This window comes from Cnephaeus nilssonii (genome assembly GCF_951640355.1).
Source record: "Cnephaeus nilssonii genome assembly, chromosome: 5".
Taxonomy (NCBI): Eukaryota; Metazoa; Chordata; class Mammalia; order Chiroptera; family Vespertilionidae; genus Cnephaeus; species Cnephaeus nilssonii.
Genome location: NC_137076.1, coordinates 75,948,596 through 75,976,242, shown reverse-complemented (window position 1 = coordinate 75,976,242; position 27,647 = coordinate 75,948,596). Strand labels below are relative to the sequence as shown.

Sequence of the window (27,647 nt, the reverse complement as noted above, 5' to 3'; positions counted from 1 at the left end):
AATAGCAGTTCTCCAATGAACTTAACAAGCATCACTGTCCATCATTGGTAGCAGATATGAATACTACTTATAAAACATGGGAAAATTGGGGCAAAGTATTGACTTGCCCACAATCAAGGAAAGCCTGAAATTTGTTCTGGAAAGATTTGGCAACACTAGGTAAAAGATTAACTTGAGTATATATGAAGTAGCAGTAGCTAAGGGATAATTACTCTTGGTATCTTATTGGACTCTCATCAAACCATCTTCTAGGTTTGACCAGCAAATAAAATCTAACTTCTAATTGTTTTTGTTAGCTCGAAGAGTGTGGAAAAACTACCTTCCTGCTATCAATGGCATTGTATTTCTGGTGGATTGTGCAGACCATGAAAGGCTGTTAGAATCAAAAGAAGAACTTGATGTAAGTTAAATAATTAAAACTAAACAGTTGAATTACTAGTAAGCCTGAGGAAATAGATTGGAGATCTAGGTATTAGAATGCAGCTTTTCTGTAGTCTCTGATGTAACTCCTGGCAAGTTATGGAGCTCAACGATTATTTAGAATGCAGAGGGAGTAGCTATTGAGGAAGTACTAACGCAGACTTCCTTCCTGAAGACTTGAGCTCACTCTGGGCATTGTGTCCTTTTAGTATATCTCATGTTTGCTACATTCCTGGAGTGGCTTGGTCTTGAATCCCCGATCATCCTAGGCTGCCAGTTTCTTATGGAGTTGGCCAGAACCTGGAAATGGTATAACATACCATCTTTGTCACCACTCCCAGGAATGAGCCGGGCCATGGGTAGCTACTTCCCCTTACCTCCCCTAGATCAGATGCTTCTTAAAGGGGCTCAGGAGCAGCAAGCAAGGCCAACGAGAGAGCAGGTCCATGATTTGAAGGTTGGATGCCTCTGCCTCTGCCAGAACAGGCACGGAAATACTTGTTCATGCGAAAAAGTCCAGTTAGGTTCTGTGGTCATGCAGCAGGGTTAGGGGATTACTGAGTTCCTACCTTATGCCACACACTATACATATTACCTCATTTAATTCTCAAATCCACTCCATAAAGTAGGTGCTACTACTCCCATTTTCTATGAACTTCAGTGAGACCTATTTGTCCAAGATCTCACAGCTCGGAAGCAGCAGAACTAGAAATGAAATCAGTCTGCCCATTTTTAAGGCGTTGGCTCTGGTCACTGTACCTCACTGATTCAGAGTGAGCAATGTGAGCATCCACAGAAGGAGCCTTAGGAAGATAGAGGATTCAGGTGAAGGGTTCATTGAGCTCACTTAAAATTGAGGAAAAGCTTGCCAAAGAAAGTTAGCAAAACTGACATGTTATGATAGAGAACAAGTCCTTGATGCTCATTTGGTATCTTGTCAAAATAAGTCCCTCGGATGGTTTCATATCAGCATCTGTGTTTCATTTTGCTTTCATGTGTTTTTTTTTCAGTCACTAATGACAGATGAAACCATTGCTAATGTGCCTATACTGATTTTTGGGAATAAGATCGACAGACCTGAAGCCATCAGTGAAGAGAGATTACGAGAGATGTTTGGTTTATATGGTCAGACAACAGGAAAGGTAAAAAAAAAAAGTTTGACAAGTATGAATACTTCATTCAGCAGTATATTTTTATCTTCTGAAATAGTTTATTTCAACACTACCCCTAACAGTAATCATGTTATTAGCCTAATTGGTACAATCTGGATCCTTTTTTTAAAAAATTAAGGTATAATTGACATATAACATTATACTAGTTTCATGTGTACAACGAAATGTCTTTTTAGATTACTATCATCCAACTACTCAAGCCCTTCATCTTTTTTTTTTTTCCCTTAAAAACTAGCATTTACTCAACATCACTAATCATCAGGGAAATACAAATCAAAACCACATTGAAGCGGGCTTGAGGGGGTCAATGGGGGATAAAGAGGAACATATGTAATACTTTCAACAATAAAGAATTATAAAAAAACAAAACACACTGAACACTAGTCATAATGGCTGTTATAAAAAAGTTATCAAATGTGTTGGCAAGGATGTGGAGAAAAAGGAACCCTTGGGCACTGTTGGTTGGGTTGTAAATTGGTATAGTCACTGTTGAAAACAGTATAGAGTTTCCTCAAAATATTAAAAATAGAACTACAATATGACCCAGCAGTTCCACCCCTGGGTATTTATCTGAAGAAAATGAAAATACTAATTTGAAAAGACATATGCACCCCTATTTTCAGTGCAGCTTTTACGTTGCTTCTGTATCTTGTTTACAATAGCCAAGATACAGAAGCAATGTAGGTGTCTGTCAGTAGATGAGTAGATAAAGGAGGTGTGTGTGTGTGTGTGTGTGTGTGTGTGTGTGTGTGTGTGACGCTAAAAAAGAAATTTTGCCATTTGCGACAACATAGATGATCCTAGAGGACATTATGCTAAATGAAATAAGTCAGACAGAGAAAGACAAATACTGTATGGTTTCACTTATATGTAGAATTTAAAACAGAATAATGCAAAAACAGACTTATAGAAATAACACCAAAGGGCTGGTTGCCAGAGGGGTGGAGGATGAAGGGAAGGGTGAAAATGGTGAAGGGGAATATAGTCAATAATATTGTGAAAAGTTTGCATGTTGACAGATGATTACTTGAATTAGTGGTGTGCCCTGGCTGGTTTGGCTCAATGGACAGAGCACTGGCCTGCAGACTGAAGGGTCCCAGGTTCGATTCTGGTCAAGGGCACATGCCCGGGTTGCAGGCTCGATCCCCAGTAGGGGGTTTGCAAGAGGCAGCCAATCAATGATTCTCTCTCATCATTGATGTTTTTATCTCTCTCTCCCTCTCCCTTCCTCTCTGAAATCAATAAAAAAATATATTTTTTAAAAAAGAATTAGTGGGGTGATCACATTGTAAGATATAAAAATGTTGAATCACTATATTGTACACCTGAAGGTAATATAATATTGTATACCACCTATACTTAAATAAAAAGACCTGTCATTTACACATTTTGGGATGTTTTATTTAAATGTCCTCACTGTTTTCTTTTTAATATATTTTTTTATTGATTTCAGAGAGGAAGGGAGAGGGAGAGAGAGATGGAAACATCAATGATGAGAGAGAATCATTGATAGGCTGCCTCCTGCACGTGGCATGTGCCCTTGACTGGAATCGAACCCAGGACCCTTCAGTCCACAGGCTGACGCTCTATCCACTAAGCCAAACCAGCTAGGGCCTCACTGTTTTCTTTATACTACTGAATGTGACCTTTTCTTGGTGATAACAAAAATGTCAAAGCTCATGCTTATGGGAGACTAAATCAAAGCTTTCAAAGTTTTTTTTTTTTTTAATTTAAGTAGATTTTTATTGATTTCAGAGAGGAAGGGAGAGGGAGAGAGAGATAGAAACATCAGTGATGAGAAAGAATCATTGATTGTCTGCCTCCTGTACGCCCCACATTGGGGATTGAGCCCACAACCCGGTCATGTGCCCTGACCGGGAATCGAACCATGACCTCCTGGTTCAGAAGTCAACGCTCAAACACTGAGCTACACCAGCTAAGCTAAATAAATTTTCAAAATTAACCACCAAATAATAAACTTGAATGTTTAAGCATACCAGTAGTGTATTTAGGCCACCAGTTTAGTGTGTAGGCCCTGAGCTCACCAGAGATAAAAATAAAATGTAAATTTGGGCATAGGAGTGTTTTGGATTTTCTGAACACATACTTAATAAACTTTAAGATGCATTATTTTTGCATTCATTTCCACTAGAATTTATTCAGGAGAGGGGCCTGAGTATTGAAAAATCCCAGAGTTGAGGGCACTCTTCTGGTTGCTAGATTGGATGTTGCTAGATTCATCGACTGCTTAAAGGCAATTAGATCTTCGAATGAAAAAAATTTTTTTCCAGAGTTTACAAACAAAATTTCCTTGGTTTACATATACTCTGATTTTAGAAATACTGCAGCCTATAGAAGGAAACTCTTACGTTACACAAGGTAGACTTTGGCTTGTTTATGTGTCTTTTTAATAACTCAATTACATATTAATTTTAGGAAATGCCTTTAGTCATAAACCTACATAGAGAATATTCATCCTTAATATTTGTGAAGCCAGTTGAAGTAACTTGAAATTTTTCTCAGTCAAAGATTATTTTCATTCCTGTAATGCCTCACAAGCCCACCTTTTTCCCATTTGGTCCTAAAGTGGCTTTATCCAGTCACCTTTTGTTCTAGGATACATAAGCTATAATTCTGCTGGGGAGTGGGGCTTTTATTCCACAAAGGTTTCATCCAGCATAATGTTTGTCTTCTCTTCTAGGGCAATGTATCTCTGAAAGAACTGAATGCCCGGCCATTAGAAGTTTTTATGTGCAGTGTGCTCAAAAGGCAAGGTTATGGAGAAGGCTTCCGCTGGATGGCACAGTACATTGACTAATACCACCAACCTGCCTCAGGTCCAGGTCTTGCCATTCAGGCCTACTCAGAGATTTGATTGTTGAACATGGCATAACTTGAATTCAATAGACTTTTGTTGGTTAGAAAACAGATATTTTTTAGATTAATATTATATCAACTTAATTTGAGTGACATTTGAAAACTGATTCAAGTAAGTTTGAATATCACAATGTTAGCTTTCTAATTCCATGAAGATAATTAGTTTTTACCGTTTGTAATCTGACATGACCCCCAGCGCCATTTATAAACAGCGACTTTTCAGCAGTACATTTGAAGCACTTTTTAACAATATGAAACTACAAATATAAACTATAATTAAAAGCTCATCATGTTAAATTTTTTATGTACTTTTGGAACTAGTTTTTAAATTTTAGATTATATGTCCACCTATCTTAAGTATACAGTTAATAATTAGCTTATTGATGATTGCATGATGCCTTACAGGTTTCAATAATATTTTTTCTTATGCAAACGTCATGCAATAAAATAGACCCTTATGTTTGGCATCTTTGTTGGACAAATGTTTCGTTTTAATGTGTCTTATCTAGCTAGTATGCTCTGGAATGGAATATTTATTATACACATGAGGTGGTTGTTGGGAAAGAAGATTGCTTCAGAATATTTAGAATAATGTTTCAGTTCCTAGAGACTTCTGCATTTACCAGGGGATAAGTTGTGCTTGATTGTACTTTATACCACATTTATCTCTGAATCCTGTGCATTTTAGTCAGTAACACGACCATTCCCAGTGCTGATAGGGTCCGTGTTCTGGTCCCTATGGGATTGGCCTTCTGAAGAACAGCACGTTTCTGGTACACCACAGGTTGGTTTTGGGTTTGCTAGACCCTATAGGTCCGTTCCAGTTGTGTAATTCTCAAGTGCTCCAATCTTATTGATGCCTGGTTTGGTAGTCTGTGCCTTGTCACCAAATGTAGTGCCAGGCACCAGGCTCTTTATACTGAATGGCACTTCCCAGAGCAAGTGACAAATAGGGTCTTGTGCAGTTCATTGCAGGGACATGTGAATGTGCGGGAAAGAAAGCCTGTTCTGCTTCAGTTGTCATTGAAGTTGTGGGGATTTTGCTCCTGTCCCATAGCTCTTTTGCATTCTTTGTCGTATTTTATTTCTTGGGAAGAAAGTGTATGCTTTTTTTCTTTTCCTTAGTTGCTCTCAGCCAGCTGTTACATTACAGTATAAAGGCTTTTACTTTTAGATGTAATGCTTGCCGTGTGAGAGTGTCCGCAAACCTCACTGATAAACTCACTAACAAGATTTTGGTTAGTTTTTAAAAACATTTTAATTTCCTAAGACATTGAGGGTTTTTTTTCCATTTGAGATTCCCCTAATTAGTAAAATAAGATGAAAGATAAGTGCCAAATACATATATTTAAAGACTCTCAAGCTTAAGATTTCTCTGTTGGTTATAAACCAAGATTTTATAGTATATTTAACCAATTCCATTGAAAATAGATTGCTCTGGCTCCATCAAGAATAATTTAAATATTAAAATTAGTGTTTTCTCTAGCTATTATCCAGATCAGTCACCACAGCCTTTCATCGGTATGTTAACACATGAGGCAGGTAAGGATGCGGAGGACAACTGGAAGGAACTACCAGTGAGCTAAACCAACAAGGCCATTTCTTAACATAACATTGGGTTTTAGTGATTTGGCTGTTCTATTTCACTTTCAGCTTCCTTCCAAACGAAAATAAAAGCATCCTCCCTGCTTAGAAACATCAGTAGTAACATGGGAAAAGTAGTAAATAACATTTCTGCCTGTTGGTTTATTTTGCCAGCTGTTTAAAGTCCTCACTTCTGATGGCATGACTAAACAGAACTAAGCCTTATTAAAAGTAACTGCTTCTTGTTGATGGTATCTTTCTTCAGTTCAAGTATTCCCTAATATCTAGTGTGATACTTGAGAAGTTAATTATTTGTCTCATAAATTGGTATAAAGAAAAAAGCTTCTTGGTTTCTCTAAAGGGGAAAAATGTTTTTTGTAACACAATATCTCGTTCCAGAATTCTTATTCTAGTTCTGACACTGGGATCAAAGAAAAAAGTCACTTTGTGGACCACGTCTAAACTGTGGATATTTTCCCAGTGATGTAAGATTCATGTGGCCTGAACCTCTAGAAAGCTGCACTTAGCAGCAGCCGGCTGCCTTCCCAGTGCCAGGGACGTGGGCTGCAGAGTTCCCCAGCCGTTGGGCATACTCTCGCTCTGAGAGCTCAGAGCACACACACTGAGTCCCTGCTCCCTTTGAGAGATGGCAAGAAGCAGTAGAAGCACTTGGGGAAAACCATGTACCCTGTTTGTGCCTGTGTGAGTGTATGCACCCGTGGAGTATGTTGAGGGTAAATGGTCCTATTAAGAATATAGATTAACTTTGCACCTCCCACTAAGGTATGAAAATGTAATTGTTAACACTGTTATATACAAGTTAAGATTCGGTTCCATATAAATCAGGATGTCCAAAAGGAATTTTAAAATCTTAATTCCAAAACTCTAAAAATACAAAGTGTCAGCCACTTTCATATTTCTAAGGAGATTCTTTGACCCTATACCTATTTCAGTGACTGTTGTTAATTAAACTTTTGGGTGACTGGTTAAATTGATAGATTTTAGCTTATCTTTATATTAGTGAATTTTTATTTCTATTATTATTTTTATCTCAATGAATTTTTAGAATGGGGAATATAGCATTTTTTAAATTGGGGCATAGACATTTCCTAAAGTACAGTAGTACCCCCTTATCCACAAGAGATAAGTTCCAAGACCCCCAGATAGTACTGAGCCCTATACACTATGTTTTGTCCTGTATATACACATACATTTTCACTTTAAGGAAGCACTTTATGGCTACTCTTTGGCATATCTGAAATGCCAGCATCGTTACTCTAGTGCTTTGGGCCCATTATTAATTAAATAAGGGTTCCTTGAACATAAGCACTGCGATACATAGTCAAGCCAACTAAGTGACTAGTGACTAACAGGCAGGTAGTGTATGCAGAGTAATACACTGGACAAAGGATGATTCATGTCTTGGGTGGAACAGAGCGGGACGACATGCGATTTCATCACACTACTTTACTCAGAATGGCACAAAATTTGAAGTTTATGAATTTTTTTCTGGAATTTTCTATATAATACTTTTAGACCATGGTTGACCACAGGTAACTGAAACCTCGGAAAGTATAACCAAGGATAAGAGGGGAGACTACTGGATATGAAAAAATATTCTTTACCATTGCTTAGTTAACCCAGTATCTTTGAGTGCCAAAGATGTATGAATTCAGAAGTTGCCTGCATAGATCTAAATTTTAGTTTTGTGTGCCTGTGTACATAGACAAATTTACTGTGGTTTATAACATATAAGCAGAACATTGTTTCTTTTCCTTAGTTTTCAACTGGCTCACGCTTCTGTATAGTGTTTTCCAGTACGGAAACTACTTATGAATCATTAAATAGGGAAATAGCTGTGATAATACATTTACTCTTGCCTTCTGCAAAATGGTTTGATCAACCACATTCAAAACCCAGCATTTTCGCTCTGGCCTGTGTGACTCGGTTGGGCATCACCCCATGCATCAAATCCCGATCAGGGCACATGCCCGGGTTCAGGTTCTATCCCTGGTGGGGAGGGTGCAGGAGGCAGCTGATGCATCTCTCTCTCCCTCTCCCTTCTTCCTCTAAAAAATAAATTTATTTATATATATATATATATATATATCTCGAAACAAACAAACCAGCATTTTCACAAGTTCCACCATCAGAAACAGTATACTTCTTAGTTGACATGATTTGAGAGATTCTGGGGGAAGGTTCACATTTCCTAAAACTGTATTTGGTATGTGACTCAATGTGGCATTTCAGTCTTTATTATTTTAGAGAGGAAGAGAGAGTGAAAGGAACATCAATTTGTTGTTCAACTCATTCATGCATTCATAGGTTGATTCTTATATGTGCCCTGACCGGGGATTGAACCCACAACCTTGGTGTATTGGGATGATGCTCTAACCAACGGAGTTACCCAGCCAGGGCAGCATTTCAGTCTTGTTAGTCACTTACCTGTCTGAAGTTTGCAAAGATTTATTGCCAAATAAATTTGACCATAGTACACTGAGAATAGCTAATTTAAAGGAAAGTCTTTCAAAATACCTTGTTTTCATTTTCTTTAGAGGATAATGTTTGGATTATTTTAAACATATATAAAAGTTAGTGAAGCCTCAGAAAAATCTCCAAGAAAGCATGAAAATAGAGACTAGCAAGTACAAATTTCTTAATTTAAAATTAATAGGAAATTAAAGGCTTTCTATAAACCTTTAATATTTTGCTATAAACAAGAGGATTGAGAAAATAATTTATTTTCAGTGAAGGACTAAGTTCTCAAAGCTATACATTGATGCTTCTGGTTATTTCCATCATTGTCTGTTGAAAAGTAGATCAGTGCTTTGTAATAAAAAAAAGAAAATGAGCAAGCTCTTGTAATAGAGGACTATGTGTGCCTCTCTGTGTAAAGTGATTGGGATTTTGTTAAAACCAAGTTACTCCTGAACCATCCCCCTCACATACCTCTACTCCACACCTGGATACAAAGACCCCTGAGGATGAAGGGAAATCTACAATCCATTGAAGGTGCAATTCTGAACCAACTAATTTTTGTCCCCAGAATTTAGAACATTGAGTAGCTAATATGTGTAATACCACTGATTGATTATTCAGGTCTTTGACCACACTTTTAAGTAGAATCCCAAGTACTCAAAGTCAAATAAACTTATCCAAAGTCAACTTTGTTTGATGAGTGCCCCCACCTGAAACAGATTTTAGGGCAGAAATGGGAAAGGCTTTTGTGTGATTTTACGAAGAATTAGTTTTTGGAAAAGCTGCATTGGAGTGGATGAATTCTTCAGCATGCATTTTAAATAGGGGAGGGGGATTGGGTTTAATTTTAGTTTAAAAAATTTGGAGGGCAAAAATATATATCAAAAATGGGGGGAGTGGAAAAGGGGGTGACAGTTCTACAGTTTTTTACATACAAGTTGTCTTTGGAATTTTCTTCATTATCAAGTGTAAGGATTCACATCAGAATGGCCTACTCTACACAGATTTCTGTATTCCCTGGTGCTGCTCCCAACCTGAGTGCAATCAGCTGCCATACTGAGGCGAGAGCACTAGGGTGAATGTAGTCGGTGATTTTACAAGTGATCAAAGCGTTTTCCATGGTGAGGCCTTCAGTATTTGGCTGAATGCAGAGTGTGTTGAAGTGGTAAGGTGGTGATAAGTTTTCATCACTAACCTTGTTTGCACTTTTGTACGCTGCTTGCACTAGTATCTTTGTGTGAATTTTAACAGTTGTTTTACAGTGTATACAGATTGTTAAGCATAATTTATATAAAGATATTTCTGTTTACCTTTATGTATTTTAAAAAGAACACTACAATAGATGGTTAAATGTTCTTGAATTGTGTTTGTATGTTATTTTTATGTTCTATTATCTCTTCACCCCCTATGAATTTGATTGTCAGGAATAGAAAAATAAAATGCTAATCTTGTCATTGAAAAACCCTAGTATCAAGTTCCATTTTTATCATCCAATTGTAATTTTCGTTTTACTCATTCATTAGACTTTGATATTATGACGATAATAGAATTTTCCCTTTGTACAAGGATTCAAAGAAACTTTGCTGAGTACCACGACTTAATTTGCCTTATGAGACTGGAAACAACTGTGGGCAAACTAAAGTAGGACTTACACAAAGCTGACTGTTGAAATGTGAAAAGTAAGGCAACCAGTTGGTTTTATCTACACCAAGATTCTATGCTTTATGCATCAGAACCTCCAGGGGAGCTTTACACACACACACACACACACACACACACACACACACGGAGCTTTCAACACACACACACACAGGCGTGCAAAAAAAAAAAAAAATCCCACCAAATATTGTGATTCAGATAGGGGAGGGGGACGGAGGGCAGTAATCTGAATCTGTAACCAGCTTTTTAGGTTTTCTGATGCTAGTATGGATTTTTCATTTAGGAAAAACAGATATAACAATACTGAGTACTAATAACACTAAATAATCATTGGCCAGTGAAGAAAAAAATCATTTTGGTAATGATTAAAAAGCTACTTTTGAGACTTAAATGCAAATATAAAACCTTTTTTTTTTTCAATTTTTTTAATTAAGGTATTATATGTGTACATATCTTACCATTGCCCCCCCCACTCCCATATATGCCCTCTCCCCCCAGAGTTTTGCGTCCATTGGTTATGCTTATATGCATGCATACAAGTCCTTTGATTGATCTCTTATCTTCCCCACCTCTCCCTAACCTTCCTGCTGTAATTTGACAGACTGTTTGATGCTTTACCAAATATAAAACCTTTCTACAGCCATCCCTTTAGCCTTCCCACTAACCATGTGCAGAATGGCAACAAGCGTTGTGCTAGCTCTTTTATTTGTACTGATTTGAGAGAAACATTGATTTGTTGTTCCACTTATTTATGAATTTATTGGTTGATTCTTGCATGTGGCCTGATTGAGGAGCAAACCCACAACCTTGGTTTATTGGGACAATGCTCTAACCAACTGAGCTACACGCCAGGGCTGTGCTAGCTCTTAATATAAGCAATTATTCTATTGGTTCTATTAAAATTGAGCCCATTCAAGTTATTTGTGAATTGCAACTAAGATAGTCATTTCATTGAAGGGACAAATGCTAAGAAAATAAAGTCCAGTTTATTTAGCTCATTTTCTTGAATTTAGCTACAAAATTATCAAGTAGACTATCTGGTACTTGTACAAAAGGTACAAGTAATGCAAGTAACAGCCCCCAGTAGAGTATGCAAAGCCCTTGTTGGAAATAGGGGGACTTCCTAGGAAACAGTGCAAAGTGGCCATCCTCCTCCTCTTTGAAAGGTAAAAACAGCTTAGAAACCTGATGACTAAAGCCCTGGTGGGGTAGCTCAGTTGGTTAGAGCATCTTCCTGTTTAAGCCTAGGTTTCAGGTTTGATCCCTGGATCCCTGGTCAGGGAACGGGACATAGAACAACCAACCAATGAATGCCTAAATGGGTGGAACAACAAATAGAGGTTCTCTCTCTCTCTCTCTCTCTCTCTCTCTCTCTCTCTCTCTCTCTCTCTCTTTTTAATAATCAATTAAAATAAAAAAGTCCTAAAACAAGGCCCTGTTTCTGCTACCTCTCTTCCACAAGTTTCCGCTGGAGATTGAGTTAATAGACAAAGGTCAGGGCCTATGTCTACAAAGCCTCTTGTTTATTAATTTATCTAAAGTTAGACACCAAGTCTCAGTAATTTCTGGCTGTTACTTAGTAAAGTAAGCCTTGTTTTGGAATGGAAATTTGATTTGGTTGGGACATTGTGGTGAACCATTTTAAGATGTTTATTAAAGTCACTGACTTCGGTGATGGCAATGTGCCACTACGGACAAGCTGATAATGTTGCAAGAAGATCTGAAGAGTTTTCTTCCTTGACTGAATTGAAAGGGCCTGGGTTAATGGGTAACACATTCCTCCAGTCAAAGAGCTTTGCATGTGGCATGTTTCATGGCTATTAAAAGGAAAGGAGGGGAAGAAGTAACTGAAGGTGAGGTCGAGGTGGACAGGGAAAGAAACACAGGGGTGGGGGGAGGTGTCAAAATGGAAATTTTTAAAGTACTTTTTAAAAATTGAATTTATTAGGGTGACATTGGTTAATAAAATTATATCAGTTTCAGGAGTACAAGTCTACATAAGGCAGAAATTTTTGTTTACTGCTTTCTTGAGCTAAAACTGAGTGAAATTAAACAGTGGAATTGTAATCCTATTTCATTCGGGATTGGCAAACTCTCAGAAACCAGAGTGATTACAAATATTATCAAGTACCATTCTCTTCTAGCAAGGGCTAGGGTTTTGGTTGAAATTTTTTTTTAAATATATTTTTTTATTTCAGAGAGGAAGGGAGAGAGAGAGAAACATTAACGATGAGAGAGAATCTGATCGGCTTCTGCACGCACCCTACTAGGAATCGAGCCCACAACCTGCAGGCCAGGCCGAAGCTCTATACACTGACCTAAACCGGCTAGGACTGAAATCTCTTTAGACCCACCCTGTAGTTGGGAAGCCACACCACTGTTTGCAGTCTGGAGTAAAGCAAGTTGTAGAACAGAGGGATAGATCTCAAAGAGGAGGGGTGTGAGGAGGGGAGAGATTAACCAAAGAACTTATATGCATTGCCCATGGACACAGACAATAGTGTGGTGAGGGCCTGGGGTGGGGCAGGGGCTGGATGGAGGGGGCACTGGGAGGGAGGAATGAGGGACATCTGTAATACTATCAAAAAGAAAAGAAAAAAAGAAAGAAAAGAAAAGCAAGTTGACTTTCTCCATCCTGGGGACTTCACTTGGAGACCTGAACGGCCTGGAGCCCCTCTTTGAGGAAGGCTCAGACAGGAGAGCTCTAGCCCTGTGCTGGACGCCAGGGAGGCCAAGTAGGTGGCCGTTGGTTGTAACCAGGGGCTCCATTGCTGGGGACACAGCTCTTCCTGAAGGAAGCTGCTTTCTTCCCTGGCAGCAGATGGCAGGGGCACAAAGCTGTTTAGGGAACAGTCTGAGGTTGCACCCAGCTTCTGTTTGGGGCCAGCTCAGAATCATCAGCCCTCCGGCAGCCGGGTGGCAGCGGGGCCCCTCTGGGACTCTCAGGGCCTCAGCCTGCCTTCCTCCTCAGAGAAGCAGTGCCCTGACGTCTGATTACCTGGCGACTTTGCCCACCACTCCAAGCCAGTCCTGGGCTGTGCAAAACGGGCAGGGGCCCTGCTCTCCAGGTTCTGTCTGTCTGTCTGTCTCTCTCTCACATAGCCTTACCCCTACAGGAAACCATTAGTTAGCACCGGGCATTTACCGAGGATTGTGCTGGGGTTGGATTCAGGTCGGGGCGCTTGGCCTCACTTCCTGCCGGCCTTTCCTTCGGTCAGTCAGCAGACATGTCCTGAACTCCTGCCTGCTGGGGCCCGCATCGCATGATGAAACATGGGCAGAGATCGGTTGAAGGCACCGTGGACGGCAATAAGAAGCCCCCAAACTATCGAGAGGTTTCTAGAAAGGGGGCACCAGAAGTGAATCTTAAAGGAGTACAAACTGGTTAAGTGCAGAGGGGGCAAGCGAGGATAGAACAGCAAAGACAAAGGCATGACAGGAAAGGACACTGGTTTGGGGCTGGGAGAGCCCGTGCCGGGGGAGGTGCTGTGTGGAGGGGTCAGGAGGAGGCGAGCGTGAGAGGAAAGCCTGCAGAGCGGGAGGCAGGGAAGAGGGCCGCTCTTTTCCCACACTTCAACCTGTTTCTTACCTGTAATTAAGTACGTTATTTCTCACACTGATTCTCAAACCAGCGTTTTATGACGCATGACCATGTTTTCCAAGCCAAGGTAGGAGCCAGTGATCCAGAATAGCCTGCCCGCGGGGCGAGGTCAGGACAGCCTGCCCGCGGGCCGTGGTGGGGACAGCCTGCCCGCGGGGCCGTGGTGGGGACAGCCTGCCCGTGGGCCGTGGTGGGGACAGCCTGCCCGCGGGCCGTGGTGGGGGCAGCCTGCCCGCGGGCCGTGGTGGGGACAGCCTGCCCGCGGGGCCGTGGTGGGGGCAGCCTGGGCGAGGTCGGGACGAGGACATGCCGTTTGGAGTCGGGACCACCTGGGCAGGCATGTGTTCTTCTCCAAGTGCCACACTGACCACCGAGCAGGTGCACCAGCATGTGTGGCGCTGGCGAGGCGCGTGGCCCAGACCCCCAAACTGCGGCGTCCTGACTTAAACGACAGCGATGATGAAACGAACGAACAACGGAGATGTCCTGAACCACAGTAAGCCACAGGGCGGGAGGCGGAGACGAGAGCGGTCAGTCGGCCAACAACCGCAGGCAAAACCAGCACAGACGGCTCCTGTGCCCGCGTGTAGGTGGACACTTGGGATTCGCGTCCAGGCGGCTCTCGGTGCCTCTCTGAAGGAGAACAGCCGAGGAGCCAACCACCAGGAGCCACAGACCGCCGGCGCCCCCAACCTCGCTGCGCGCGGCCTTTCCGGGCGGTTGCCCACAACCAAGCCTACACAGCGACCGCTTCTTCCCCGGGGACTGCCCCCCTCCCCGAACTCTCCTCTGCGCACCCCCCCACCCCTTCATCTGTAGCCGATTCTTTCAAACAACTTACATCTTTCTCCCTTGAACCTGAAGCAGGAAGGCCGGCAGCTCCAGGACGGCGGCCGCGGGTCTCCTCCGTCGGCTGGGCTGCGGGCCGCAGGATCTGGTTCTCTCCGGCTAGCACACGGCTCAATGAGCCCCTTCTTTTGGGAACGCATTCACCTGTGAAGGCTTTTTCTTTGTCGTTTAGTAGGAAAGGTTCTGGTTTGGGTTAAAACTAAAACACGTGCTGAAGCTATGGAAACAGCAGCTGTTGCCAACCTACAGCTCACCTGGCGGCGGCCAGGCGGGCTCTCTGCGGACCCACCCTGCTGGGACGCCGGGGCTGACACAGCTCTGGCCCTCGGTGGCCGGTGGCCGTTCCCTCTGCAGCCTCTGACCTGGGGCTGCTCCGCCTGAACCGTGTGGGTCTCGGGGGCGGAAGTGCAGTGGGAACAGGGAAATACCCTGCGTGCTAACGCTGAGGGAAGCACTGAAGTTGAAAACCCGGGTGGGCAGGGTACCATCGACTAGCACAGGGAACAGTGGACTGGACTCGATCTCTGTGGCTCCAGGGCTCAGGACGACAGTGAATGAAAAGGCCAAGTTTTAAGGAGGCAACTGCAATTGAGTTTGAGGAAGACGTTGTTTAGCACAGATGGCTTAGCACTGGGCTGCTCTCAAAACGACAGGCTCTCTGTCCCTAGAATTCAGTCTAGAGAAGGTGGTTCGTTGAGCACAAGCTTTCATGCCCCCCAACCCTGAGGACCCAGGATGGATGGTGCCGGCGGGGGCCCGTCCCACTCCCTTTCCTGACTAGGAGGCGGTGCTCCTGGAGGGGAGAGGGGCCCCTAAGATTTGAGCATCTCCTCTGATTCCTGATGCCTCCACCTGGCACACTGCTCCCCGTTTGACATGAGCCCATTTGTGTGTCTTACATTGGATGAGGCGGGGCCAGACCCGCCCACCGGAGCTCCTTGCTAAGCCCCCTCGGCAAGCCAATGGGCATGAATACTACAGCGGCATGTGGAAGCAAGGCTTCGCACCTGTCACCAGAACCTGGCCGTCACCCAGAGCCCCAAAATAGCAGTTCAGATCATCCACCAGGAAGGTTCCTTTTGCTGAGTCACTTTTCCCCTCTGCGTCTCCTGCAAATCCTGGCTGCTTTTCTGAGTTTCATGTTGATCACAACATTTGATGCCCAGCAATGGAACATTCCTTCTTTGCAAAGGGAGCTAGGAGGTGGGGACAGGAGGGGTGTCCTCTTCAGCCACCTCCAGACTCCTGGGATACAAGGTTTCAGGTGAACGGACGGCAGCCGGGAGCCCAGAATGCTGGGAAGGTGGCTGTTTCTCAGGCCCAGGCAGCTGACGGTTACAGGCATCTCATGAGCTGCTTCCAGGATGAGCACCAGCTGTTTACAACCAGCCCCCTCCCCCAGCCCTGCCCGGGGAGCTGCAGGTGGCCAGTGCCTTGCCCTGACCCCAGACCCTGGTTGTCCTGGCTGGGGTAGGAAGGCACATGAGAACTTGCAAACAGCAGGGCTGTCCGGCTCAGTTTCCAGGAAGGGAGAGTACACAGATTCCTCTGGCCTCCCTGCCTCAACCCCTGCTTCTCCTGTCCTCTGCGCCTCCCGTGGCTCCTCATTGTACCCCCTTCACACCCACGCGTCCTTTGTGCCTCTCAGCACCCTGCCTGGCGGGCCCAGCAGCCACTCTCACCCTCAGGTAATAAATGAGGAAACGGGGGTCCAGAAAGGGCCAGAATATAGGTCACTAATTCTCCATTGTTACCCCACAGCCGTCTAGATTCTATTTCTAGTCACTTTCTTTTTAAAAAAATATTTTTATTGATTTCAGAGAGGAAGGGAGAGGGAGAGAGAGACAGAAACATCAATAATGAGAGAGAATCACTGATCGGCTGCCTCCTGCACGCCCCCCTCCCGCTGAGGATCGAACTTGCAACCCAGTCATGTGCCCTTGACCGGAATCGAACCCAGGACCCTTCAGTCCACAGGCCGACACTCTATCCACCGAGCCAAACCAGCCAGGGCTAGTCACTTTCTTCTTTATGGTGCATTCATGGATGAATTCTCTAGACCTGAATGGCCACATGCAGCTAATGTTAGCTGAGGATGGAAGCGGAATGAGGGGATCACCCACTGAACACAAACTCCTAGCCCCAGGGTGAGCCTATCTTAGAACTGCTGTCACCCAGGACACAGAGGCAGGAGGCCGAGGCCCCGCCCCCAAGCCTGCAGGACAGATGCCTCACCTTCCTTCCAGTGCCTGAGGCCCTGTTTCATGCTTAACCCTGTCACTGTCCCAACCAGACCTCGTATCTCGTTCCATGGTCACACCCAAGACTACTGCTAAGCACCTACTGCCCCTTTCACCGTGTGACAGGCATCTGATTAGGTGAAGGTCACAAAACGAGTGGGTAAAGCTTCTTCCTTCTCTCCCGCTGCCCAGGTCCAGTCTGGGCGCTCACCTATCTCATCTGCCAACCAGTCCCACCTCACCCAGGGGTCTTAAATTCAAGGGCCCAGCAGGCTGTCACCTGATCCTCACTGACCACATCCTCTGACCATGGACTCTCCTCCCAGGACCTGAACTTTAGAGATCCCAGTATCCCCACCTCTTCACCCATTGTACAGATGGGGAAATGGAGGTACATCAGTGGCAGAGAGAAGACTCGAACCCTGGTCTCCTCACTCCTGCGTTAGCCGTATTTCCCTATAGCGCTGTGCAAAAAGCCTTGGGAGGGCCCTAGCTGGTTTGGCTCAGTGGCTAGAGCATCCGCCTGCGGACTGAAGGGTCTTGGGGTCGATTCTGGTTAAGGGCACATGCCTGGGCTGTGGGCTCGATCCCCAGCCGGGGGCATGCAGGAGACAGCCAATCAATGATTCTCTCTCATCATTGATGTTTCTATCTCTCTCCCTCTCCCTTCCTCTCTGAAATCAATAAAAATAAATATTAAAAAAAAAGCCTTGGGAAGGAAATAACAATAATAAAAAGAGGCCTGAGTTTGAGTTGGGGGATGCAGGAGGATCACTGATGCTCCAGAAAAGGCAGAGACCCCACCTGAACTCTTTTCTTTTTAATATTTTAGGATGGCTTCTTTTTGCTTAATATTATGTTTGTTGTTGCAACAAAGCAGTTGTACATTATTGAATGTAGCAGGATATTTTTTCCTGTACAGTATTCTTTTTGAAAAAAATGGTGGCAGAAAAACACAAACCAAAATTTACCCTCCCAACCATTTCCAATGGACAGCACAGCACCGTCACCAACAAGCACACTGCTGTGCACCAGACCCCCAGACCCCCATCCTGCCTCTGCACCCACCAAGTAACTCACACCTCCTCCACCCCTAGCCCCCGCCAATCACCACTCTACTTCCTGTTTCTATGCGACTGATACATCATAGAAAGTTTAGATACTTCATGTAAGTGGAATTGTGCAGTGTGTTTTTTGTGACTGGCTGCTTTCACTTAGCATAATGCGTTCAATGGCCATCCATGTGTCAGAATGTCATAGCATGTCATAGCATGTGTCAGAATCTCCTTTTCAAGCATGAATACAATTCCATCGTATGTATCTACCACATTTTCTTTATCCATTTCTCTATTAATGGATACTTGGGCTGCTTCCACCTCTTGGCTATAGCGAATAGTGCTGCAACCAACGTGAACTCTTTTAGATGCTGACCCGAGTCAGCACATGAATGGGCTGTGGGCCTCAAGGAGCTGTAGGGAGCTAGGTCCCTTCTGGGACACCTCCGAGTTCCGTTCCGCTTGGGGTGGGATGCCTCGGGGCTGAGGCACAGTAAGACAGGTGCAGGCTGGGTTCTGTCTGTCCCGGCCACAGGCTGTAGCCCCTCTCCATTGCTCTTGCATGGCAGGGGTGAGCGTTTTGGGTTGTGGGGGCAGTCTTGGATCTGCCCCAGTTTGTATACAACGGTAAATCCCACGCCAGCACCAACCCTCTGCCTAGACACAGTGTAGCAGAGGATGTGAGGCCTCCCACGGGGATTGCCAGGAAAAATACAGGATGTGGTATTTGGAACAGATTTATACTAAAGCATTATTCATTGTTTGTCTGAAATTCTGATGTCACTGTGTGTCCTGTATTTTTATTTGCTAAATCTGGCAGCCCTGCCACCGAACCCACTGACGGTCTCCCTGACCAGCCAGCACAGGGCCTCTGCGTCCCAACCCGGGTCCCTCAGGATGGTGTGCGTGCTTCTGAGCTCCAGGTCCGGCTCAGAGCACTGGGTATGGAGCACCGCCCTGCTCCGTTCAGCTGGCCCCTTAAGTCACATGCTTGACCAATCCCTCCTCCATTCCTGCCTCTCTCTGACTCTTGGCAATGAGTCTGCCTGAACCCCAAAGACTGCCCTAAAATTCATATTTTATTATCTCATTTTTTTATTGGGCAACATGGTGATCATGAAACCTTATGCGCCTCTGCCTGAGTCTCTCATCAGGGGGATGAAGAGTGGGTGGCTGGGCAGACTACACAGGTGTGGCGGCGGGGGGCTGGCTTAGCCCTCACAGTGCAAATGAGTTGGCCTTCGTGGATGCCCCTAAGAGCCTGGCAGGCGAAGCATGGGAGGCCTCCTGCGAAGGGGAGGGCAGCTGTGAGACCATTCTGAGCAACCCGCATTTCCTGCCTCTGAGTCCTGAGCTAGTCTCCAAGGAAAGGGGCCTTGGCTGCCTCCTCTGGCAGCTCTGGGCGCAGACACAGGTGCAATAAGGACTGAGGCCAGCCCCGGAGTATGACAGGCTCCCTCTCCAACCCTCTGTTGACTTCCTACCTTTCTTTGACAGTTGCAGGAAGGCAGGGCCTGGGTCTCCTTGGCCTTCCCACTCCACCCAGGTTGGGGACCCAGCAGGCCTCCGCCGCTGCCTTATTCTCCCAGGAGGCTTCGGGCCTGTGAGCTGCCTCCGTGCCTGTGGCTGATGGAGAAGATTCTCTGCACTGGGAGGCGTTGGAGTGCAGGGGCCGAGAGAGGCTGGAGTCTGAGACGGGGAATGCAGGGTTGGCTCTGGCCCTGTGGGTTTTAGGACTTGGAGCTGGAGATATCTGGGCTGGGGCCCAGCGCACGGTAGATGGCGCCCCAGATCTTACTTGCAGGAGTAGCCAGAGTAAAGGAAGTTCAGGGAGGGCAGACCTTCCCCCCTGCAGGCCTCACATTCACTTGCTACACGGTCTCAATGAGGGACCGCACATTGCTTTGGGATGATCTGATTAAAGTCCGTCTCCCACACCGGCCTGGTCTCTGCACAGGGGCTTGTGGTCATCCTGGTGGCCTCAGGGCCCAGCAGCAGGTGCTCAGTGGGTGCTGAATCAGGCAGGCACGATGGAAATGTGGGTGAGTGGACACCCCCCCCTCCCCCGGGAGCTGCTGGCAGAGAACTGGCCTCCAAGGGAAGCCGCCACCTGGCCAGCCTACACTTGTCCAGTCCTCAGGGGCTCTTGGGGGGCAGGGATGACAGAGGCAGTGACAGGAGTGAAGGCCTAGGAGCACCGATCAGATAGGAGACCAAGGCAATCCAGGCACAGCTGACCGTCTCCTGGGCTGCACCGCCATGGAGTCGCTGTGAGCCATGTGGCTACTGAGCTTGAAATGTGGCTCATCCAAATGGAGGTGTAAGTGTAGGACACAGTACAAACAGAATGCAGAATACTTTATTAATAACTGCTTTGTATTAATTACATGTTTATGTGATCCTATTTTGGATTAAATAAAATTATTAAAATTAATGTTTTCTGTAATTTTAAAAATGTGTAGCTACTAGTATTACTTGTACTATTATTTCCATTGAACATGGCTGCTTCCGACCCACAGGTGCCCCACATCTGTCAGCAGGGTGTGCTGTCAGGTGCGGGTCTTGCAGGGGTGTGGGGGGACCTCGCGTGACTCTTTGGATCACTGTGGCATTGGGCTGGCCCTGGGCGAAGGGAGAGGCCGTGGTGCTGAGCCCAGGGCAGCTGGCCGAGAGCCGCTCCAAATCACAGCTCCTGGGGCCTCCCAGGAGCCCCCAGGTTTATTTCCAATGCTGTGGAGTCACAGGACTTTGAGTCGGGAGGTGCCTTTGGGGACCTGCCTCCTGTGATGCACAGTATACAACCCAGAGCACTGGCAGAACCAGGTGTGTGACCAAACGGACTCATTGTTGAATGAATGAATGAATGATGAATGAATGAATGGTGTCACTTCCTGAATTCCCCCCCTCCCCTCCCCCGATCAGCCCAGGCCTCCATGACTCCCATTCCCTCCTGTCTGTGTTCCCGCTGGACTGTGAGCTGCCCTGGGAGGGGCAGTGACTCTTCCCACACTTGCCAGAGCTTGGAGCGGAGTCGGTGCTCAGAGAATAATGAATGAAACACAAACCTGAGCAAAATTCTTCCCTGATGACATTGCTGAGCTCCCTCCCAAACCTTCCCACTGTCCCGGGCAGGTGGCTCATGGGGGTAAGAATCCAACAGTCCTGCCTGTGATGTAGGACTTCCCCTCCTACCAGAGGTGTGGCTTTGGGTATATCCCTCATCCGCTCTGAATCCCAGGGGGCGACAGCAGTGAGGGGCCAAAGAAATTCAGCTCTTAGGCACAGCCGCTGGCCCACAGAGCGCTCACGATGACCATCTCTGTTATGACTCCCGAGGGGGCAGCAGCAGGCCAGGGAACACTGCTGTTTCACTGGGCCACTGTCGAGTCTGCGCACAGGACTCTGAGGCCCCCGCCCCACTCAATGCAATGAAGCCTCACGCCAACCAGCACAGAAAACATTGCTTTATTAACTGCGTTTGCCAACACATGAGGAGTGCAAAGGGCTCCTTGAGACACAGGCCCTGGTGGTGGCCGGGTCCGGAAGCCCGGGAGTGAGCAGGACAGGATGGGACTGAAAGCTACGTAGCAGCGGCAACACATGTCATGCAGGGCGCGGCGGGCGCTGGCCACACCAGGGAGGCCGTACATTCTATTGCTCATCAAGGGTAGCGAACACGGACAATGTACAAAAAGGAGAAATAGGTCTTTGCGTTAATGAAAAATACATTTTTTCTCTACAAAGGAATCTTTTCTAATACAAGAAAATAAATATTGCAACATAAGCCAAAAATAATTTAAAATTGCTCTTTTCAATATATTTTCAATATTTCTCTTGTATATTAACAAATGGCACATCACTTTCTTTGAAACAAAGACAGAAGGTGTCTCCTCCTGTGACATTCATATCATCCCCCCACCCCGCGCCGACGTGGAGCACAGAGCGTTGTGCATCTGAGGGACAAGGTGGCAGGAAGTGTCCTAAAGAACAACCAAAAGTCCCAGACGCCAGCCCTGGCTCCTCGGCCAATGTGGCCAGCTGGGCCAGGGGCATGGGAAGTGGCCTCCCCAAGGGCCGTGCTACAGGCATCCAGACCATTCTGCAGAGCTTTGGACATGGGCAGAGGTTGGCCACACCCAGCAGTGAGCAAGGAAAGGCCAAGTCCAGCTGTTGCCGATGTCTGTTAGAGCCGGGCAGCTGATTCTCTAGGAATCGCCCTAGCGAGTCCCATAGTGTGCCCACCCACACTCAGGGACACCAGGCACGTGGACACATCCACCGTCCAACGCCCCCATGTGGAAACCTGGGCGGTGTCTCCAAGGAAACCGAGACCCTTACAAATGCTCACACACTGTCACCAAGTCAGTGCTCATTTAGTAAAATAAACCCTTCTACCTTTCTCCTCCTTTGTTGTAAAATACATTTATGATCCATAAAAATACTTCCCTTGCACATTATCCTTTCTCACTGTGATGAGGGGGGAGGGGGTGGTGGGCAGCTGGGACTGGGGAATGAGGACGACAGCCAGGGTGAGGGACAGAGCAGCTTCTCCCTCCCTGAGGGCCAGGGAGTGTGGGCAGTGTGGTCAAGGGCAAGATCGGCCCCAGCCTCTGGCCTGGAAAGGCCTCTTCTCGTCTGCCTTCTCCCCACCTTAACCTCAGGGGTGGCAAAGCCTTCCACACGGTGGACAGAGGCTGGAAAAGTGTGAAGGGGCTGTGGCTAATGGTGGAAAGAAGTGGACACCGGCATCCTCATCCTCCTGACGGCAGGTGGACATCCTGAAGGTGGGCAGCTGCCCGATGAGGAAAGGTTAGGGTCTGGCCTGGCCTGGGAGGGGTCCCGCCAGCCAGCCTAACAAGCCACCCTGCCCCAGGGATAATCTGCCCAAGCAAAGCAAGAGCCAGGAGAGAAGAGGGTCAGAATCCAGAGGCCAACCTGAGCAGGGGCCCCTGAAGAGTGCCAGCTGCCCCGCCGAGGCCCGATCCACTGTGCTCCCTCCCAGGTTCTCTCCTGCCTCCAGGGGCCCAGACTCTGCCTCAGGATGGATGAAGGGGTCAGGGGGCAAGTACTGAGTTTCCTGGACCTAAGCCATTCCTGGCACGCGAGTCCCCGCACCCCAGGGAAAGTTTGGTTGTTCTTTAAGCTCATCCCTTTGCTTCCTGCGAGGTCAGACTGAGCAATCCAGCACAGACAAGGCTGTGACGTGAAGCACGGGGGAGGAAGGAGGTCTGTTCAAAGGCAGTAAACAGAGAACGGGGCTGGGACGCTGCTGCTGACGCTGCACTGGCCACTGCTACCCAGGTGGCAGGCAGACTACACTACGTGGTAGCTCATGCCATCCCAACGCCCAGAGTCCTTGACGCCTGCTGGGTCCATTCCAACGGGACACATTTGTCCAATCCCCTGAACTTCGTCATCATCTTTGTTTCCTGTTTTGCTAAAATTCACATAAAGCTGAGTGTCAATGACAACGCCACTCTCGTACCTTGGTAGTTTTGGAGTCGGGGGGGGAGTGGTCAAGCTGCGCCCCATCCCACCGATTCGCGCCGTGTGTTCATTCGCGTGGGGGAACCTCACGGTCAAGACTTCCCGCCGGTGTTCCTCCCCACTGTGAGGCTGTTTCTGAAAACTCCCGGCGGGCCCAGTCCAGGATTTGAAATCCAACACCTGGTTCCGGTTTCCACAGTCGAGCAGCAGAACAGCGTCCTCTTCCGAGAGCTCGGGCTGGTCTCCTCGGGTGTGTGCAATGAGCATGTTTCTGTACGTTGTTGCTAAAGAACTCCATTGGAAAAGTCCGAGTGACACGTTGTTAGGTCCAGGCTGTGCTGTATTATGGTCAAAATATTCTTTGGCATCCACAGAATGATTCGACTGTCACTGGACTTTTGCAAGGTTCTTGTTGGAGAAGTTCTGGCTTTACCAGTGGCGGAAGTGACCCAGGAGTAATTCACAAATGAAAAAAACACACGTTTTCACTGAATTCCTTTTTTGTTTGTTCCCTGAGCTATCACCCTGGGGCCACTCCACTAAAACCCTTCAGAGCAACTACCTGGACCTGGAGGGGAGGGGAGGAGAGGCGGGTGGGTGGTGGGGAGGGAGGGCACAGCTGGGAGAGGGGGTTAAGGCTCAGAGGGAGAGGAACCAGGAGCCTCCAGCAAGACTTAACACAGCCCCAGCAGCCAAGGCGGCCGCCTGGGCCCCGGGATCCCACTGCTAGTTGGAAGGAGTTTCCAGAAGGAAACCGAGGAAGCAGCTCATCTCTTAGCAGGACGGGGAAACCTGAAAAGGCGAACGGCCTGGTCAGCTGTCTGGGAGTGACCAGACTTCAGCCGAGACTGGCTCCTACGGAAGGAAGGAAGTTGGAGCCCGGAGCGATTCTCTGCAGCGGGCAGGTCTGAGCCCACGCCCCCGTCTGGGCACTGGCCCTCCCTGGCAGCCCTCCACTGGCACTGGTGGCTGGCTGCCTGGGAGTCCCCTGAGTAAGTGGCACAGCTCAGGAAGGATTCTGGAAGCCCCTTCCCGGGGCTGCAGGGCTGGGCGCTGGCACGGGCCGAGCAGCAAGGGAGTGGAGGGTCGCGGGGTGGGTGGGCAGGCCCTCGATGTGGGCTGACAGGAGCGGCTGTGGTTCCCCTGGAACCAGCGGGGCCCTCTGCGCCCCCTCAGTGCTTTCTCATATAAGCTCGTTGTGCTTGTGACAGTGAGTAGACTCTGGCTGGGGATCACTTATCAGAGACTTCCTTGGGGATCAGTGGAGTGCAGCAGGACCCCCCAAATGGACTCCAGTGGAATTTGAGGGCAAGGTGGGCAGGCCGTGGGCTGGCCCACCTGCCATGAAATAATGCCCAAACGACATTCTGTGTCACCCAGTGGCAGCGGGCGGGCGTCCTGAGCTCTCCTTCACCTTGTCTGCATCTAGCCAGGAGCCCAGCGACGCCGCACGGACCGGGCGGGGCCGCTGCCGCCACAGGGGTGCTACACAGGACTTGGCCCGGTCCCTGTAGGCAGAGCTGTGGGAGGAATCCTAATGTCCTAGGCCAGCACAGAGGAAAGACAACAGTGTAGAATTCGAAACTCTCTCTGTATTAAAAATAAAACCACAGCAGAGTGGCAGCGTTGAGGGTCTGGGACACTCAGCAGATTGGAAATGGCAGTTGTGACTGGGCTGAGGCCTCGTGGGGGGACTAGGGCAGGGCCTGAGACAGGGATAGGGGTGACTTAGGAGGCCAAAACCCCCATGCGGACCACTTCCTCAGCCCCTGCTTCCCGGGGACCCCGCTGTACCCCGCTGTCCTCAGCCTCCACATCTGAGTCGCTCATCTCCCTATCAGAGAAGAAACCATCAGTCTCAGGGTCAAAGTGTAAGCTGACCTTTGGCCTCTCGGCCACAGCAGAAGGAGGTCCTGTCCCAGCATCAGGCCTGGCACCCGACGATCTCCGGGTTCCCTTGCTCTCGCGGGACTGCCGCAGCCGGCCTGAGGGCTTGGGGCTCGCCATCGGGCCAGGCACTTGGACATTCGAGTCGGCAGCCATGGGGGCTGCCTCGTCGGGAGTGTCAGGGGCCAGCAGCGTGGGGCTCTTGGGAGCTGCTGGGAGGGGACAGTCCCCGGCTGCAGGACTGGACGGCAGGTGAGAAGGTGTTCGCCGGGGTGGTTTCCTGGTAGGTGGTCCTTGACCTGGACCCCCCTTGCCGCCACCTGCATCCTGGCCCCAGGGCTTCTTGGGGTGTTTGTCCGGAGTCGTCCGTGAACCAGGCCCGTCCTGTGGTGGCTTCTTCTTGGCGGGCAGGCGGGTGGCGCGGCCGCGGGCCTTCCTGGCAGGGTCGCCGGGTCGCAGAGAGGGATCCCGCATGAAGCTCAGCAGCGTCTCCTCGTCTTGCAGCAGCTCCTCTGACAGCAGCCCGGGGGCAGGGTCCTCGCGGTGGCCGTTATTTAGTGACCATTCGCTCATGGCCATGTTCTCCGCTGTGATCTGCACCGACTGTGCCAGCCAGCTGTTGAAGAAGGTGCCGTCGATGGGGAACGAGGTGGACAGGCCTGGCAGAGGGGAGAGAGGAGGATGGTGAGATGCCAGCAGGTGCAAGTCCCACCCACTATGGAATCCCTTTCTGGCCCTCCCCAGCAAGCTCTGCAGGCTCCCTGTTCAAAAATTATTATTGAGAATTTTAAGGTGGCCACAGTAGAACATTAAAACAAGCAAGGGCCTTTGACCCTGCACACCCATGAGGGGCAGGGAGCGGAGGAATGGAGAAAAATGCCCTCAGGCCACCAGGGGGCGCTGGATTTCTATGCACCTTGTCTCCCAGAGCTTCCAAAACAAGGGAGTTGGATAAGGGTGTCAGGCATGAATAAGGGGGCAATGTATCAGGGTATAAGGCCCCTCCTGGATGTCAGTGCCTGCTCTAGCTATAGGCCATCCCTCCTTTACTCAGGTCTCAGGACAGCTAGTGAGACTAGCCTCCCATTAGACACCCAACCTGTCCCCTTCCTGAAACTGAGGGGAAAACAGACGACCTGGGGCTTCTGTGCTGGAAGTGAGGTCTAGAAGGGGACTCAACCTCCATCCCTGAGAAGTGCTCTAGGGGAAGCACACGACATCCTGGGAGACAAAGCCCACCGCTGAGGTCCCCTCAGGGCAGCTTGGCTTATGGGGGTAGCAGTAAGGAGGTCTGTGACAGCGAAGATGGGTTGGGCCAGTGCCTTTGGCCACTCCTTTGGGTCTCTCTGTCATGAAGGTTCACTGGTACTGAAGAGAGGGCCCATTTGAAAAGGTTCTGGCGGAGTGGGACAAGAATGGAGAATCCTGGGGCCCACACCTCCCCGCATGGCGGTGGGCTCCTAAAAGGGCCCAGATGGCCTAGAGGTCCCTTCAGGGCCTCCAGGGCCCTGGCCAGTGGAAGGAGCAGTCCGTTCCTGAGCTCCTGGACACAGCCCCCAGGCCTACAAAAGGGGGATTTCTCGGGATGGCAGCCCGGGCTCTGAAACCCTAGTCTCTTTTAGGACCAGGAGGTGTGAGTGCCGGGGCACGGAAGGGCCTCCCACTCTGTGAAGGTGGATGCTGATGGTCCCAGCTGGCCTTCTACGGGGGCTGCAAGCGGAGTGACGGTGTGAGCCTTGCCCGTCTGCCAGGCCAGCATGGCCACTTACCCAGCTGCCCCAGGACTGAGTCGGGCCCTGCCTTCATTTTCTCTTTCTTCTCAGGGCTGCCCTTTGGGCCCTCACGGCTTTTCCTTTTCGAGTCGCTTTTCTTGCCCTTCGGTCTCCTCCCAGACCGCTCTGCACAGGGAGAGAGAGAGCAGGCGGTTATCCCAGACCGCCTCAGCCAGAACCACGATCACTGCGTGCCACCCCAGGAGTCCCTCCTCACCACCCTGGTGCCTCACCATCCAGGTCGCCTTGCCCTGCTCTGTACCCCAGGCTCAGAGCCTTGGGGGCTTGGGTAACTGAGGCTCCTGTGAGTTCAGGGACAGGCGGTGGGGGAGAGTGTGATAACTGCCCACTGCTGCTCTGGCGGGGTTTGGGGCGGGCACAGGGCCTTGAAGTGGGTGGAGGACCACCTTGCAGCATCTGGACTGCAGCCTGATCTGCGTGGCCTACAGGTCCTGGGAGAGTCCTGGTGTGGAAGGCTGGCTGGAGGTGAGTGGACAGGGCAGGGCCTTGAATGCTAGGCCAAGGAGCTGGACATGAAGGTGGACAGAACACTATCTGAGGAG

At 48.2% G+C, this 27,647-nt stretch overlaps 2 protein-coding genes across 6 annotated transcripts in view; one reads left to right on the top strand and one right to left on the bottom strand.

Annotated features, from left to right (window-relative positions):
* SAR1B (secretion associated Ras related GTPase 1B) overlaps positions 1-9,987 on the top strand; it is a 31,043-nt gene extending 21,056 nt beyond the window's left edge. The window contains exons 5-7 of the mRNA XM_079772328.1: positions 297-400; positions 1,431-1,562; positions 4,294-9,987. Of these exons, the coding sequence (XP_079628454.1) occupies positions 297-400; positions 1,431-1,562; positions 4,294-4,410 (353 nt within the window). The 3' untranslated portion in view covers positions 4,411-9,987. The remainder of the gene's footprint in view (positions 1-296; positions 401-1,430; positions 1,563-4,293) is intronic.
* A 13,542-nt stretch (positions 9,988-23,529) lies between these two features.
* Positions 23,530-27,647, bottom strand: part of JADE2 (jade family PHD finger 2) — a 50,469-nt gene continuing 46,351 nt past the window's right edge. For all 5 annotated transcript variants that reach the window (XM_079771422.1, XM_079771425.1, XM_079771421.1 and 2 more), the window contains 2 exons: positions 27,082-27,210; positions 23,530-25,971 (listed from right to left, as the gene is read on the bottom strand). In XM_079771422.1, coding sequence (XP_079627548.1) covers positions 25,154-25,971; positions 27,082-27,210 — 947 coding nt within the window. In that variant the 3' untranslated portion in view covers positions 23,530-25,153. The remainder of the gene's footprint in view (positions 25,972-27,081; positions 27,211-27,647) is intronic.